The sequence below is a fragment of the Passer montanus genome, unplaced genomic scaffold, assembly GCF_014805655.1.
Source record: "Passer montanus isolate IOZ18808 unplaced genomic scaffold, ASM1480565v1 scaffold38, whole genome shotgun sequence".
Lineage (NCBI taxonomy): Eukaryota > Metazoa > Chordata > Aves > Passeriformes > Passeridae > Passer > Passer montanus.
Window position 1 is genome coordinate 311,763 of NW_024368596.1, and position 11,543 is coordinate 323,305.

General features: G+C 52.3%; 2 protein-coding genes and 5 non-coding genes across 7 annotated transcripts in view; all 7 read left to right on the forward strand.

Annotated features, from left to right (window-relative positions):
- LOC120506110 (40-kDa huntingtin-associated protein-like) overlaps positions 1–656 on the forward strand; it is a 1,921-nt gene extending 1,265 nt beyond the window's left edge. The window contains exon 2 of the mRNA XM_039717260.1: positions 1–656. Within this exon, the coding sequence (XP_039573194.1) occupies positions 1–396 (396 nt within the window). The 3' untranslated portion in view covers positions 397–656.
- A 969-nt stretch (positions 657–1,625) lies between these two features.
- DKC1 (dyskerin pseudouridine synthase 1) lies at positions 1,626–11,484 on the forward strand. The gene is made up of 14 exons (XM_039717261.1): positions 1,626–1,805; positions 1,967–2,053; positions 2,535–2,626; positions 3,110–3,294; positions 3,747–3,811; positions 4,369–4,495; positions 4,926–5,056; positions 5,964–6,107; positions 6,536–6,656; positions 7,371–7,489; positions 8,471–8,574; positions 8,978–9,044; positions 9,619–9,777; positions 10,142–11,484. The coding sequence occupies exons 1-14, from the start codon at positions 1,626–1,628 to the stop codon at positions 10,208–10,210; spliced, it is 1,650 nt and encodes a 549-aa protein (XP_039573195.1). The 3' UTR covers positions 10,211–11,484.
- Positions 3,913–4,157, forward strand: LOC120506276. The gene has a single exon (XR_005628472.1). It is a non-coding gene; the product is annotated as a small nucleolar RNA SNORD17 (small nucleolar RNA).
- Positions 4,765–4,840, forward strand: LOC120506277. Its single transcript, XR_005628473.1, has one exon. It is a non-coding gene; the product is annotated as a small nucleolar RNA SNORD83 (small nucleolar RNA).
- LOC120506279 lies at positions 5,195–5,329 on the forward strand. Its single transcript, XR_005628475.1, has one exon. It is a non-coding gene; the product is annotated as a small nucleolar RNA SNORA36 family (small nucleolar RNA).
- LOC120506280 lies at positions 6,884–7,127 on the forward strand. Its single transcript, XR_005628476.1, has one exon. It is a non-coding gene; the product is annotated as a small nucleolar RNA SNORD17 (small nucleolar RNA).
- LOC120506275 lies at positions 7,774–7,849 on the forward strand. Its single transcript, XR_005628471.1, has one exon. It is a non-coding gene; the product is annotated as a small nucleolar RNA SNORD83 (small nucleolar RNA).
- Positions 11,485–11,543: the final 59 nt, after the last annotated feature.

An 11,543-nucleotide genomic window follows, 5' to 3' on the forward strand; every position in this document is an offset into this window, starting at 1 on the left:
GGGGCCGGGGCCGCGCCCGGCGGCGCCTTCCTGGACGTGCTGGCGCGCTGCGAGGTGTCGCGGGTGCTGCTGCTGCTCCTGCTGCAGCCGCCGCCCGCCAAGCTGCTGCCCGAGCACGCCCGCACGCTGGAGCAGTACTGCTGGGAGGCGCCCGACGGCGGCGCGGGCACCGGCGGCGCCTCCGGGGCGGGCGGGGCGCTGCCGCCCGCCGCCAGCTACCTGCCCGCCGAGCTGTTCCTGCTGCTGCAGTCGGCTGTGCTGGCCTGCCAGGAGAAGGACGCGGAGGCGCTGAAGGCGCTGCAGGCCGAGCTGTGGCCGCTGCTGAGCGCCGAGCAGAACCACCTGCTGCACCTGGTGCTGCAGGAGATGCTGAGCCCCGCCGGACAGGGGCTCTGAGCGCCGCCGCCCGCAGGGACCGCTCGGGCTGGCCGCTGCAGCCCGTGCCAGCACAGACTCTGTTCCGTTATTTATTTTTAATACGAGTTGAAGCGATGGTTGGTGAGAGAATGCGTTCATCTACACGTTCGCCTTGTGTCATAGTAAACTGCTCACTGTATGTACTGAAAGTTGTGCTTGGAAAAAGTGTAACCCTGAAGCAGAAAGGCCATTTCAGGGCAGAAGGAAGCTGTTCATTAAAAGACTGGCTGCAATTTGCATGTGTCAGAGGATTTGGGTATCTATGAATCAAATGCTGTTAGAGTTGCTTTTTCTAAAAAGTCAAACAAACAAAACCCCCGTATAAAAAATAAGGTTTTCATTTTCCCCCCTCCTGGAAACAACTGTCACTGCAGCCAACACGAGGCCCTCAGTTTTGTGGTGGGTGAAGGGAGTTGGTCACTGACCTGCAAGGGGGTGGTGGTGGTTTGACTCCAGTCCCTGTAGCAGCTGTTAACCCCGAGAACTGAGCCTGCACGGTGGCAAATCCACTTCATCTTAGGGAATTTGGGATGGGAATTCATGGTGGAGGTGGTGGCTGCAGGAGTTATTGCAATGTGGGCTATTTAATTCCTTTCACCTGTTATCCCTCTGCTCTTGGGCATTTCTGTCTCTTGCTTTCTGCTTCTTGGGGCCTGTAGGTGAAGGCAGATGGTTTTTAGAGGGGAAAAAGCCCTGCTGTGTTTGGTGCCCTCAGCTGTTGGGTGCAGGCTTTGCTAAATCCCAGCAGTGCCAATGTACAGCCTCAGGCAGGGCAGGCTTTGTCCTGGAGGCTGGAGGTGCCCCGGGGGTGCGTGTTGGGTGGATGAAGAGCAGTTCCAGGGTACCCAGCTACTGCTGAGTGAAACAAACCCTCAGCCAGCACTTCCAGAGACCCTGCAGGGGCCGAGGCTTTTGCAAAGAAGGCAATCCCGTTTGTACTCCTGGGGGAGAAGCCAGAGCTTAGAGGCAATTGTGTTAAACAGCGGTTTTATGTTTGGGTCTGGAGACAACAGCTTTTTCAAACGCTTTTCCAGTGTTTGTTTTTCAAGTGTTTTTCACCTTCCACACTTTAAATAACGAAGGATTTGCCGTTTTCCCCTCTGAAAGGCAAACAGAGACGCTGCTAATTTTAAGAATTACCACAAGCCTCTCGTGACAGGGCAGAATGGCAGTCGGGATAGGCTCGGAGCCGAGCTGGGTGCTGCTTTATGGCTGAGCTAGCCAGGCCGAGAGGCAAAGCCAAGAACCCGCGCGCCGCTCACACCCGGCACACCGGGCGGCGCCGGGCGGGGCGGGGCGCTCACCGCCGCCGTGTGGCTCCCGCAGGTTCCAGCGCGAAGAAGCGGCGCAAGAAGGAGAAGCGGGCGCTCGCCGAGGACGATGTGGCGGTGAGCGCGGGGTCGGGGCGGTGCTCGGGCTGCCGGGGGTCCCCCAGCCGTGGGTGGGGCAGGGCGGGCTCGCCCCGCTGCTCCCGGCGGAGGCTCCGCGCCACGTGGGGAGGCGGCCCGCCGGCTCCCGCGCTGATCCCGCTCACCTTCCTCCCCCCCAGGACATCCAGCACACCGAGGACTTTCTCATCAAGCCCGAGTCCCGCGTGGCCCGGCTGGACACGTCGCAGTGGCCCTTGCTGCTGAAGGTAGGGCGGGTGCTCGGCCTCGCGGCCCCCCGCTTTGTGCTCTGCCCCGCACGTGGTGCTCTGCCCTGCCCGCAGACACCGCCTTAGTGCCTCTCCAGCTCTGTCGTTTGAGTTTTCTGAGTTTTCTGTGCCTCGGGAAGATCCCGCCGTATTTCTTGAGTTTTTAATTCGGTTCTGATCGTGGCCTGTGCTGTGTGTAGGCTTCCAAGTTGCTTCTGCTGAGTTTCTGGGGAATGTTTGGTTTATCCTGCATTGCCAGTGCATATATTGTGCTGCTTCTCATCTCCTTCAGTCCAGGATTTTTATTTTTCTCTATTTTTTTAGAATAATATCGTGGTTTCATTGTTGGGTCATTTTCATTTTGGAAGTGGCTCTATCACTTAAATAAGACCTGGTGAATCTGGGGAGATGTACTGCAGCACAGCAGCACTGAAATCCAGGGAGCTTAAAAAGACTTGTAACTTCTGCTTGGATTTTGTAGAACTTTGACAAGTTAAATGTGAGGACAGCACACTACACACCTCTTCCTTCTGGTGCTAATCCCCTGAAGAGAGAGATTTCTGACTATGTTAGGTGAGTGCAATACAGGCCAGAGTGGTTTGTTTTTCTTTCACAGGTAATACCTTCAAAATATTTTCTGTTTGGATTCCTCTTGTACCTTTCTTCTTCCCTCAGTGCCTTGCCAGAATCCGTAAACATTTAAATAGGACCCACTGATGTCTCCCTGTAAAGTTTTCTTTATTTTGGGGTTGTAGAAGGCCTGTGGATGAACATGCAAACCACCTAAGGAATTCTCTGGGGTCTTCAGGAAAGTCCCTTGGCCTGCTGGGCTTTGAAACTGCTTGGAGTTCTTAGGATTTGGGGATTTTTTTATATCACCTGTTGTGCATGGAGCAGCTCAGTGCGAGCTTACTGAGAGCTGCTGGGAGGCTGATTGCTTATCTGGCTGTATAGAAATACATTTCTTTGCAGCCAGGACAGTATTTCAAAGTCACTGCACTGTTGCCATGTCTGCCCTGATGCTCAGCTCCCATTCCCTGCCATTTTGCCCCCCAGGTCTGGCTTTATTAACCTCGACAAACCCTCCAACCCCTCCTCTCACGAGGTGGTGGCGTGGATCCGGCGCATCCTGCGAGTGGAGAAGACGGGGCACAGTGGCACCCTGGACCCCAAGGTGACTGGGTGCCTCATTGTGTGCATCGAGAGGGCCACACGGCTGGTCAAATCTCAGCAGAGTGCAGGTTTGTTTGGTGCTCGGGGCCATTTCCAGTGACTGGGCTGCATGAAGTGCTTTTGGAGACAAAATGGAGGTTTCTAAAATTTCAAAAGGCCAGTTTTAGTGTTCAGTGCCTTGACATTAAGAGTTACTCCAAGCCACTGAGGACACATCCATATTGTCTCACATGTTTTTTTCATTGCTTCTCTGGTGCTTGGGCTGTTACAAGTCAGTGAAAACACCTCTGACATGGTTTGATGTACCAGTTGAACTTCGGGCTTCAGCCTCTACCAGACCAGAGAAGAAATAAATGCCACTTAGATTTATTTCCCTGGAAGAAAAACCAACTCTGTAACAAACCATGCCCATTTCCTAGAAGAGGTGGTAGGATTTCAGGGTGGCTGTTAAGCAGGGTGGACCTGGAGGTCAACATCAAATGCCAGTGGCCGTTCCTGACTGCTCTTGTCATTCTTTCAGGCAAAGAGTATGTGGGAATTGTTCGGCTGCACAATGCCATTGAGAGTGAGGCTCAGCTGGCCAGGGTAAGTCTCATGTGCTCTTAGCCACGCTGGCATCTGGCATGCAGAGTGCTGGGCACTGCTGGGAGATGAGAGGCCAGGAGGGGAGCTCAGGTGTGCTGTGTGTGAGGTGATGACACAGTTTATCCATTCTCTGAGTGCAGTGCAGCTGCCCTCCTGCAGCACCCAGCTCCTGTTCTAGGCTCTGGGTGCTGTGCAGCCTCCAGACACCCTGCAGTGTGCCATTGTCCTGCTGGGGCTGCTGGGATGTGTGGCTGGCTGCCTGCAGGAGGGGAGCAGTGCTGGCAGGGTTGGAGCCCCTCTCTGAGGGCTCCATCCTCACTGGGACCAGTCACTGGTGTCTGATCACATGCTGCCATCTAATGGAAACATCCTGGCTGTGTTCACTGGCATCTTGACCACATCACTGGCTTGGATTTGCTGTATTAAATACGGCATCACCAAGTCAGGATAAACCTTGTGGTTTCTCACTCTTGGAAGTGGGCACAGTTGCTGCAGACTCCAAGGTGCTCCAACACTAGGGCACAAGTGTTAACTCCTGCTTCTCCTTCCTCCCTCAGGCCATAGAAACCCTGACAGGTGCCCTGTTCCAGCGGCCCCCCCTCATTGCTGCTGTCAAACGACAGCTGAGAGTCAGAACCATCTACGAGAGCAAGCTGGTGGAGTATGATCCTGAGAGAAGATTAGGTAAAACAGGCCTTTCCTGCCTTCTTCCTACAAAACTGACAACTGATAAAATTTTCTGTGAAATGAGCTTTTTTTCTGTGAAAAAAAAAAAAAAATTGTGAACATTTTTTTCAGTGAAATTTTTTTCTGTAAAATGGACATCTGGTTTTGGTAGATGTCTTAAGACTTTAATCCTCCCATTGTCCAGCAGTAACTGCTTCGTGCATTGCTTTGGTGTGCTGGGAAGCAAATCCCATCTCTTTCTGTGCTGCTGCACCCTTCACAGAAGAGCCAAATGATGTCAATTAGATGGCATTAGCTCTCAGGGCAAAGATGACCTTCATCTATCACCCCATGCTGATGGCTCTGGGAAGGGCTGGGCATACAGCTTCTCTTGAAGGATCTGGTTTATTTTCTGCTTAAAAACCCTTCATCCTGTCGTGCCTTCCAGGAATCTTCTGGGTGAGCTGTGAGGCAGGCACGTACATCCGGACGCTGTGTGTGCACCTGGGGCTGCTGCTGGGCGTGGGGGGCCAGATGCAGGAGCTGCGCCGAGTGCGCTCGGGCATCCTGGGAGAGACGGTACGGTGCCACCTCTCATGCCAGCCCCTTTGGGATTGTCACTGCTGCAGCAGCTCCCTGGGACTCTGTTTTAGTGTTAGGAGGAGGTTTGTGAATAGCCCCCCCAGTGAGAGCTCTTGCTGTGGGTGGATGGTCTGTAACCAAAGTGTTGAGTTCAGTTCAGGATGTTGCTCCTGTTCTGGTAATTAAACTTTGGGACAGTGAGTGACTGGGAAGTGCACTGTGGTGGCTAAAAGTTTGTTTTATGCCACCTGTGTTTCTCAGCCTACAGACCCCAGTGTCCCTTGAGTTCAGGAGTGTGAGGTGACTGCTTGGAGTCAGCACAGCTCAGGGCATGTGCTTCATTGGAGTGTGCCTGGGAGGTGCAGTCCTGTGAGATCTTGGACACTTGTACAGTCTTTTCACTCTGGTCATAGACAGATCCTGCTGCTGGTCCAAGCTCCAGAACTAACTTATTTCTTTGCAAAGCAGCAGTATCAGTGCAAGTGCTTCCCCACCCATCTGTGCTCTTAGCTCTGTAATCACTGGGTCATTTATGAATTCCAGGTGTTGGGTGCTCACAGTTTCCTCACAATTTATTCCCTGCCACAGGTTAAAGAGCTAGTTAATTTAGACTTCTACTCACTAACCTTTGTCTAGGAGTCCCAGGAATTTAAGTTAGGTCATATTTAAGAGTTTCATGTGGTAGACTGTAGATCCAAATGCTGTCTGAGATTAGGAAGGTGTGAGTCTGGTAGCTCAAGCCAGGCTGACCTCAAGCTGCTGATGGAAAGTATGTCCTTTTTTAAGTTTTCATGCTTGTGGTGGGCATCTGGTTTCACTCCCTATTTGCTGTTGGACTTCACCTATTCCCTTGGGCATTTTCAGTGGTGGCTAGTGAGAGCTGAGAAGGGTTTTGCCTTTGCAGGACAACATGGTGACCATGCACGACGTGCTGGACGCCCAGTGGCAGTATGACAACCACAAGGATGACAGCTACCTGCGGAGGGTCATCCTGCCCCTGGAGAAGCTGCTGACTTCACACAAGAGGCTCGTCATGAAAGACAGTGCAGTGAGTTCTTGAGGCAGTGGCAGGGGACAGACAGACACTGCAGTGTCCCCTGACTTGTGCAGCTGGTAGAACACACAGGGGTCAGCAGCCGTGTGATGTCTGGTGCTGTCCTGATGGTGACTTGTGTAGATCCTCATGTGGGCTGCTGCCAGAGCAACACTAAGATGCAGGAGCCATGAATTAAATGACAGAGGATCTGCTCTCCTCACTTGAGGAGGATGCTGATGGTTTTGAAAGATCTGTTGTTTGCTGTGATAGGTGCTTTGCTTTCTCCTTCCAAAGCTCCCAAGTTTTATATAGTGGACAAAAATGAGTAGTTACTTAGGGAGGATATTGCTGGGATGATAATGGCAGTGGGAAGCTAAAAATTAGAGACACTTCATACTTTGATTCTCAAAATAACTTCTAAGTCCTCCCTACATTTTCAGGTTAATGCCATTTGCTATGGAGCCAAGATCATGCTGCCTGGTGTTCTGCGGTATGAGGATGGCATTGAGCTTAACCAGGAGATTGTTGTCATCACCACAAAAGGAGAAGCCATCTGCCTAGGTATGAGATGCTCCTTCTCCTTGTGTCCAGCTAACTGCAGAAATAACAGACTGTGTGGCAGTAAAGGCACCACAAATTAGTTCCTCTGTGCAGAAGGTTTAATTAGTGCTTCCTGATAGGGAATGTGGGCCCAAGGCAGCTGGTTTTGGGCAGGATGTTAAGCAGTGGCTGATCAGTTCTGGGCCAGGTGTGAGGGGTTCAGCAGCTGTGTGATGCTCAGGTGTGCTGTGAGGTGATGACACAGTTTATCCATTCTCTGAGTGCAGTGCAGCTGCCCTCCTGCAGCACCCCAGCTCCTGTTCTAGGCTCTGGGTGCGTGCAGCCTCCAGACACCCTGCAGTGTGCCAGTGTCCTGCTGGGGCTGCTGGGATGTGTGGCTGGCTGCCTGCAGGAGGGGAGCAGTGCTGGCAGGGTTGGAGCCCCTCTCTGGGGCTCCATCCTCACTGGGACGAGTCACTGGTGTCTGATCACATGCTGCCACCAGGCACACCTCACCTCCTGGTAGATCAGGGCAAAGGGACTCCAGCCATGGCCAGCTTGACTTGAAAGGGTGCCCAGTTGTAACCAGGGTCTTCAGAGAAGCTGTGTGACAGCCAGTGTCACCTTGGGGTGACACTGGTGGGGGGTGTTGGTCGTCCTTGTGCTGACAGAGGCAGAACAGGCTGTCACAGTTCTGCTCTTCAAGAGTTACTAATTCCATGCCTGCTTCTGCAGCCATTGCCTTGATGACCACAGCAGTCATTTCTACGTGTGACCATGGTGTTGTGGCAAAGATCAAGAGAGTGATCATGGAGAGAGACACGTACCCCCGGAAATGGGGGCTGGGTCCCAAGGTGAGTGCTGCTGTGGGCCTGGGGTCAGTCCCAGGGCACTGGTGGGAGCCCAGCCATTGGCATGTGGGGCTCTGGGAGCCTTGGGCACAGCAGTGCCTGTGTCTTGCTGTAATTCTGCTGTGCTCTTCTGGAGCTGTGATCGTGCAGTTCCCAGTGCCAGGGCTGTGGCAGCCCTGTGCTGGTGGCAGTGAGGCTTTCCCTCCCAAAAAAGCCTGGGGGGCACTTCTGGTGTTCAGGCATGGGCTCCCCAGATCTGTGCAGCACCAGCCCTCCTCTGGGGAAGAGCCAAATGATGTGAAGTGGATGGCATTAGCACTCTGTGCAAAGATGACCTTCATCCATCACCCCATGCTGATGGCTCTGGAGGGGCTGGGCAGGAGCTTCTTTTCCTTCTGGAAAATGCACACTAAACTGTGCCTGAAGGAGAGGAGCAGTGGGAACATCCCACTGGGTTCCTCTCCCACCTCAGGCATGTGGTAGTAGCTCAACTGCAGCCAGGCTGGCCTGATGCAGGTTGGACCCAGAGCTCTGTGTCAAGTTGCAGTGCCTCATCCCATTCCTGTGGTCCAGGTGAAGCTTTGGGGCTGCTGACACATCTCTCACATGGCAAAGGTGGGGTAATACAGGACAGTTCAAGCATTTTGGAGTCCTTTGCAAAACCTCACAAACAAGTGGTCCAGCTCAAATGCTGCAGGTCATTAGGCTGGAAAAACCCAGTCAAAGATCCAGACTCCATGATGTGCAGGTGTGTTACTGTTGCTGTAACTCGCCCATCAAATTAGCCATCATTGACTGATAAAGATGCCTCTGAGATTTAGGCTTCTGTGCAGGGGATGTTTGGTCTCATTTGTTTCAAGGTTCTTGGAACAGTGGTAAAAAGATAATGCTGTAGTTGTTGGCTTGTAGCTGATTCCCTCTTAGCTTGAGGGAAGATTTTTCCTACCTGGAGCTGCAGTTTGACTTGTTGCACTTTGCTTTCAGGCCAGTCAGAAGAAGATGATGATCCAGAAGGGTCTGCTGGACAAGCATGGAAAGCCCAATGAGAGCACACCAGAGTCCTGGAAGATGGAATATGTGGATTACAGGTGGGTATTGGGTGTGTGGCTCCCACAGGGCTGTTCAGAGGGGACCAAGGGCTGGGCTGGGTGCTGCTATTTGTGCATGGATCTTGTTAGGCTTGGCTGTGGGGATGCAGTTGCATTTCCTGGAATGTGTTGCTCTTGGGCAGTGTTGGAAGGAAAGGCCCTGGGCAGACAGTTATCCCTTTTTAGCCTGCTGTGGTTTTAGAGGGAGTCAGTCTGCTAAATGAAATGGGGGAGGCTGTGCTGTTGCCCAGCCCAGCTGGCCCTGGTGCAGGCTGCAGGTCTCCCCTACACCACCTTCCCCCAGCTCCTGGGGTGGGTTACAGAGCCCTTGTGAGGGCATTTGTACCAGTCCAGAGCATGAGGCAGTGACTGTCCTGTGCAACACTGGGATCTTTTCTTTCAGGGATACTTCCAGGAAAGAAGCAGCTGCTGATCACCAAGCTGTTTCAGAGGTGGACAGGGCTGCAAAGGTGAGCATTGCCAGTGCTCTCTGGCTCTTACTTTATGTTCCCTGTTATTATCTGCACATACCTTGCACCTGCATTTTGGTCCAGTGATGATTTTCAGTCCAGGGTCTTCCATGCCTTGTTGGGCACAAGGTCAGTGCCCATTTACAGTTCCTTTCCTGGGGCTCCAGCAATTTCCCACCACCCAGGGCAGGATTTGCAGCTCAGACACCAAGCTGCTGGCCCTGGGCATATTCTTCAACACAGCACAAGAAAATACATTGTATGGAGCCACAACAGAGATTTGTTGTGCCAGAGAACCTTTTTGGAGACTACAGAGAGCTGCAGACATGTCCATGCAAGAGTTGCACCTAAAATTCCCTAAGTCAGGCCTTTTGCATGCCCTTGGAAAGGTGCAGCAGTGTTTTAAACTAATATTTGGGATACAGGAAACACTGAGGAATACAGGGGGCAGTTCTGGCAGAAGCTAATCCTAGACAGTGTATTCTGTTGTTAAATGGAGTTGTATTGAATCAGGCAGTCAGTTTCCCCTCACCTGAGCTCTGTTGGTGTGTCTGACAATGTGTTCCCCCAACAGAGAAAGAGAGACTCCGAGAGTGAAAACGAGGAAGCTGTGACCCCACCATCCCCTGCCACCCCACCACCAGAGGAGCTGAGCAAAAAGGAAAAGAAGAAGAGGAAGAAAGAGAAGAAGGCCCAAGAGGCAGCTGAGAGTGGGGGAGAACAAGTGGAGAGGGTAGGTAATGGGGTACTGCCAGGGTAAGGTCCCAGCATGGCAGAGATTGCTGTCTGTCCCTAATCACCTCCAGGATTAATGCAGCAGCCTGCAGTGTGTGTCCACAGAGAGCCAGGCTTTCCACAGCACAGAGGGATGTTTTAGAGGTGCATTTACCTGAGCTGGTGGTTGGAGATAGGGTGGGTGGCCCAGGACACTTGGTGGGTTCCTGCCAGGTCACCTGTGTGCTCTGGTGCCATGTGGTGGGTCCCTGGGGGAGGATGGTGCTGGAGTGTGCTGTGGGGAGCCTGCACTGCTTTGCTGTTCTTCCTGAAATGGGGGATTCCTTTTTGATGGCTTTCTGACCTTCCCAACCTCTCCACAGACCAGTGAGGGCAGCAGCAAGAAGAAGAAGAAGAAGAAACAGAAGGAGGTAGAAGAGAGCTCGGACTAAGCAGCTGGGTGTGTCCAAAGCAGGCACTCTCATCAGTGTAAGGAGGGAGGAGTTTTAGGCCTTGAGAAGAGGACTGGCTGCATGGCAGGGGAGCCAGCAAGCTCAAGTTCTTTTCTGCTGTTTATGAGTGAGTGGGTGTTTGCCCTGCTCAGGTGCCCCTCTTCATCCTGTTTTAAGGGTTGCCAGAGGAGCAGGGTGCCTGTCCCTGCACTGGATTGATCTCTAAAGCTGAGCACCATGATGCCAACAGAAGTGGTATCTTCAGGGAAATTGTAGCTTCTGGCTCTTCCTTCATCTCTGTTTCCACTGAGTGAGGGTGGAATAATCTTTCTGCCTCCTCATGTACTGCCTCTTTCTTCCTTTTCTCCCAAGGCTGAGGCTGTTACCTGACAGTTAAAGAATGTGTTGCTTCCTGGAGGAGTGGCTTTGTCACAGCCCATGTGAATGGGTTTCCATGGGGACAGTCAGATCAGTTATTTCTGAAGGACTGTTTTGTTTTAACCTGGCCACATGCTTGGCTTCATCTTCAGTTAAATGAGAACAAATAGTCCACTCAGATTGTTTTTCACTCCTTTTTTGACCTTTATCATGAAAGGATTAGAGAATTTAATTCCTCCTTTTTGCTTATAGCACGAGGACGTGCTTGTGCATTGTGTGCAGATTCCCAGGCCCAGTAGCCTCAGTGACCTGGGCAGTGTGTCCCTTTTGCTGGCTCTCTGCTCTTCTCTGCCCCCTTGTTGGCCTGCACAGCTTTTGGTTGCCTGGCCTGGCTCTGATGCCCAGTGTGCTCTGAAGGCTGGAGGTGGGGATGTGGCTGGAGGGCAGAAGGTGACCAGGAGGTGACTGACACGTTCTTCATGCTGCTGGGACTGGAGTCCTGAGGAAAAGCTTGGTCAGAGGCAGCTCTGCCAAGGGGCACTGGCTGTGGGCTTGAACGGTTTCAGATCAATCTGTTGCTGACCTATCTGGAATTGCTGGGGGCAGGTGGTCTCTCCTCTGTCACAGGGGTAGTACTGAGCCAGAATTGAGTTCCTTTTAATGAGGAAGGACCCCAGGCTGTTCTGAGTTTCATCCCTGCAGAGATTCTGTTAACTGTTGGTTTAATTTAACCTCGTGCATTGCTTTAGTCTTAATGGTCTATCCTCCCCTCCAGTGCTGGAGATGCAGGCAATGGGGACAGCAGCTGGTGGGTGTTACTTGAGCACATTAAAAAAAAATGGTCCATTTTTATTTACTCTTTTTTACAAAAAATAAATAAAACCTCGTGTTTTGAACAGGTGATTTTCTTGCTCCTTTGGCTCCTCCCAAAATGTCAGTGGCATTCATGGGGGAG

Coding starts and splice junctions, on each gene's coding strand:
- DKC1 (XM_039717261.1), top strand. CDS start 1,626: ATGGCTGAGCTAGCCAGGCCGAGAGGCAAAGCCAAGAACCCGCGCGCC. Junction 5,057..5,963: donor CGGGCATCCTGGGAGAGACG/GTACGGTGCCAC, acceptor TTGCCTTTGCAG/GACAACATGGTGACCATGCA. Junction 8,575..8,977: donor ATGGAATATGTGGATTACAG/GTGGGTATTGGG, acceptor CTTTTCTTTCAG/GGATACTTCCAGGAAAGAAG.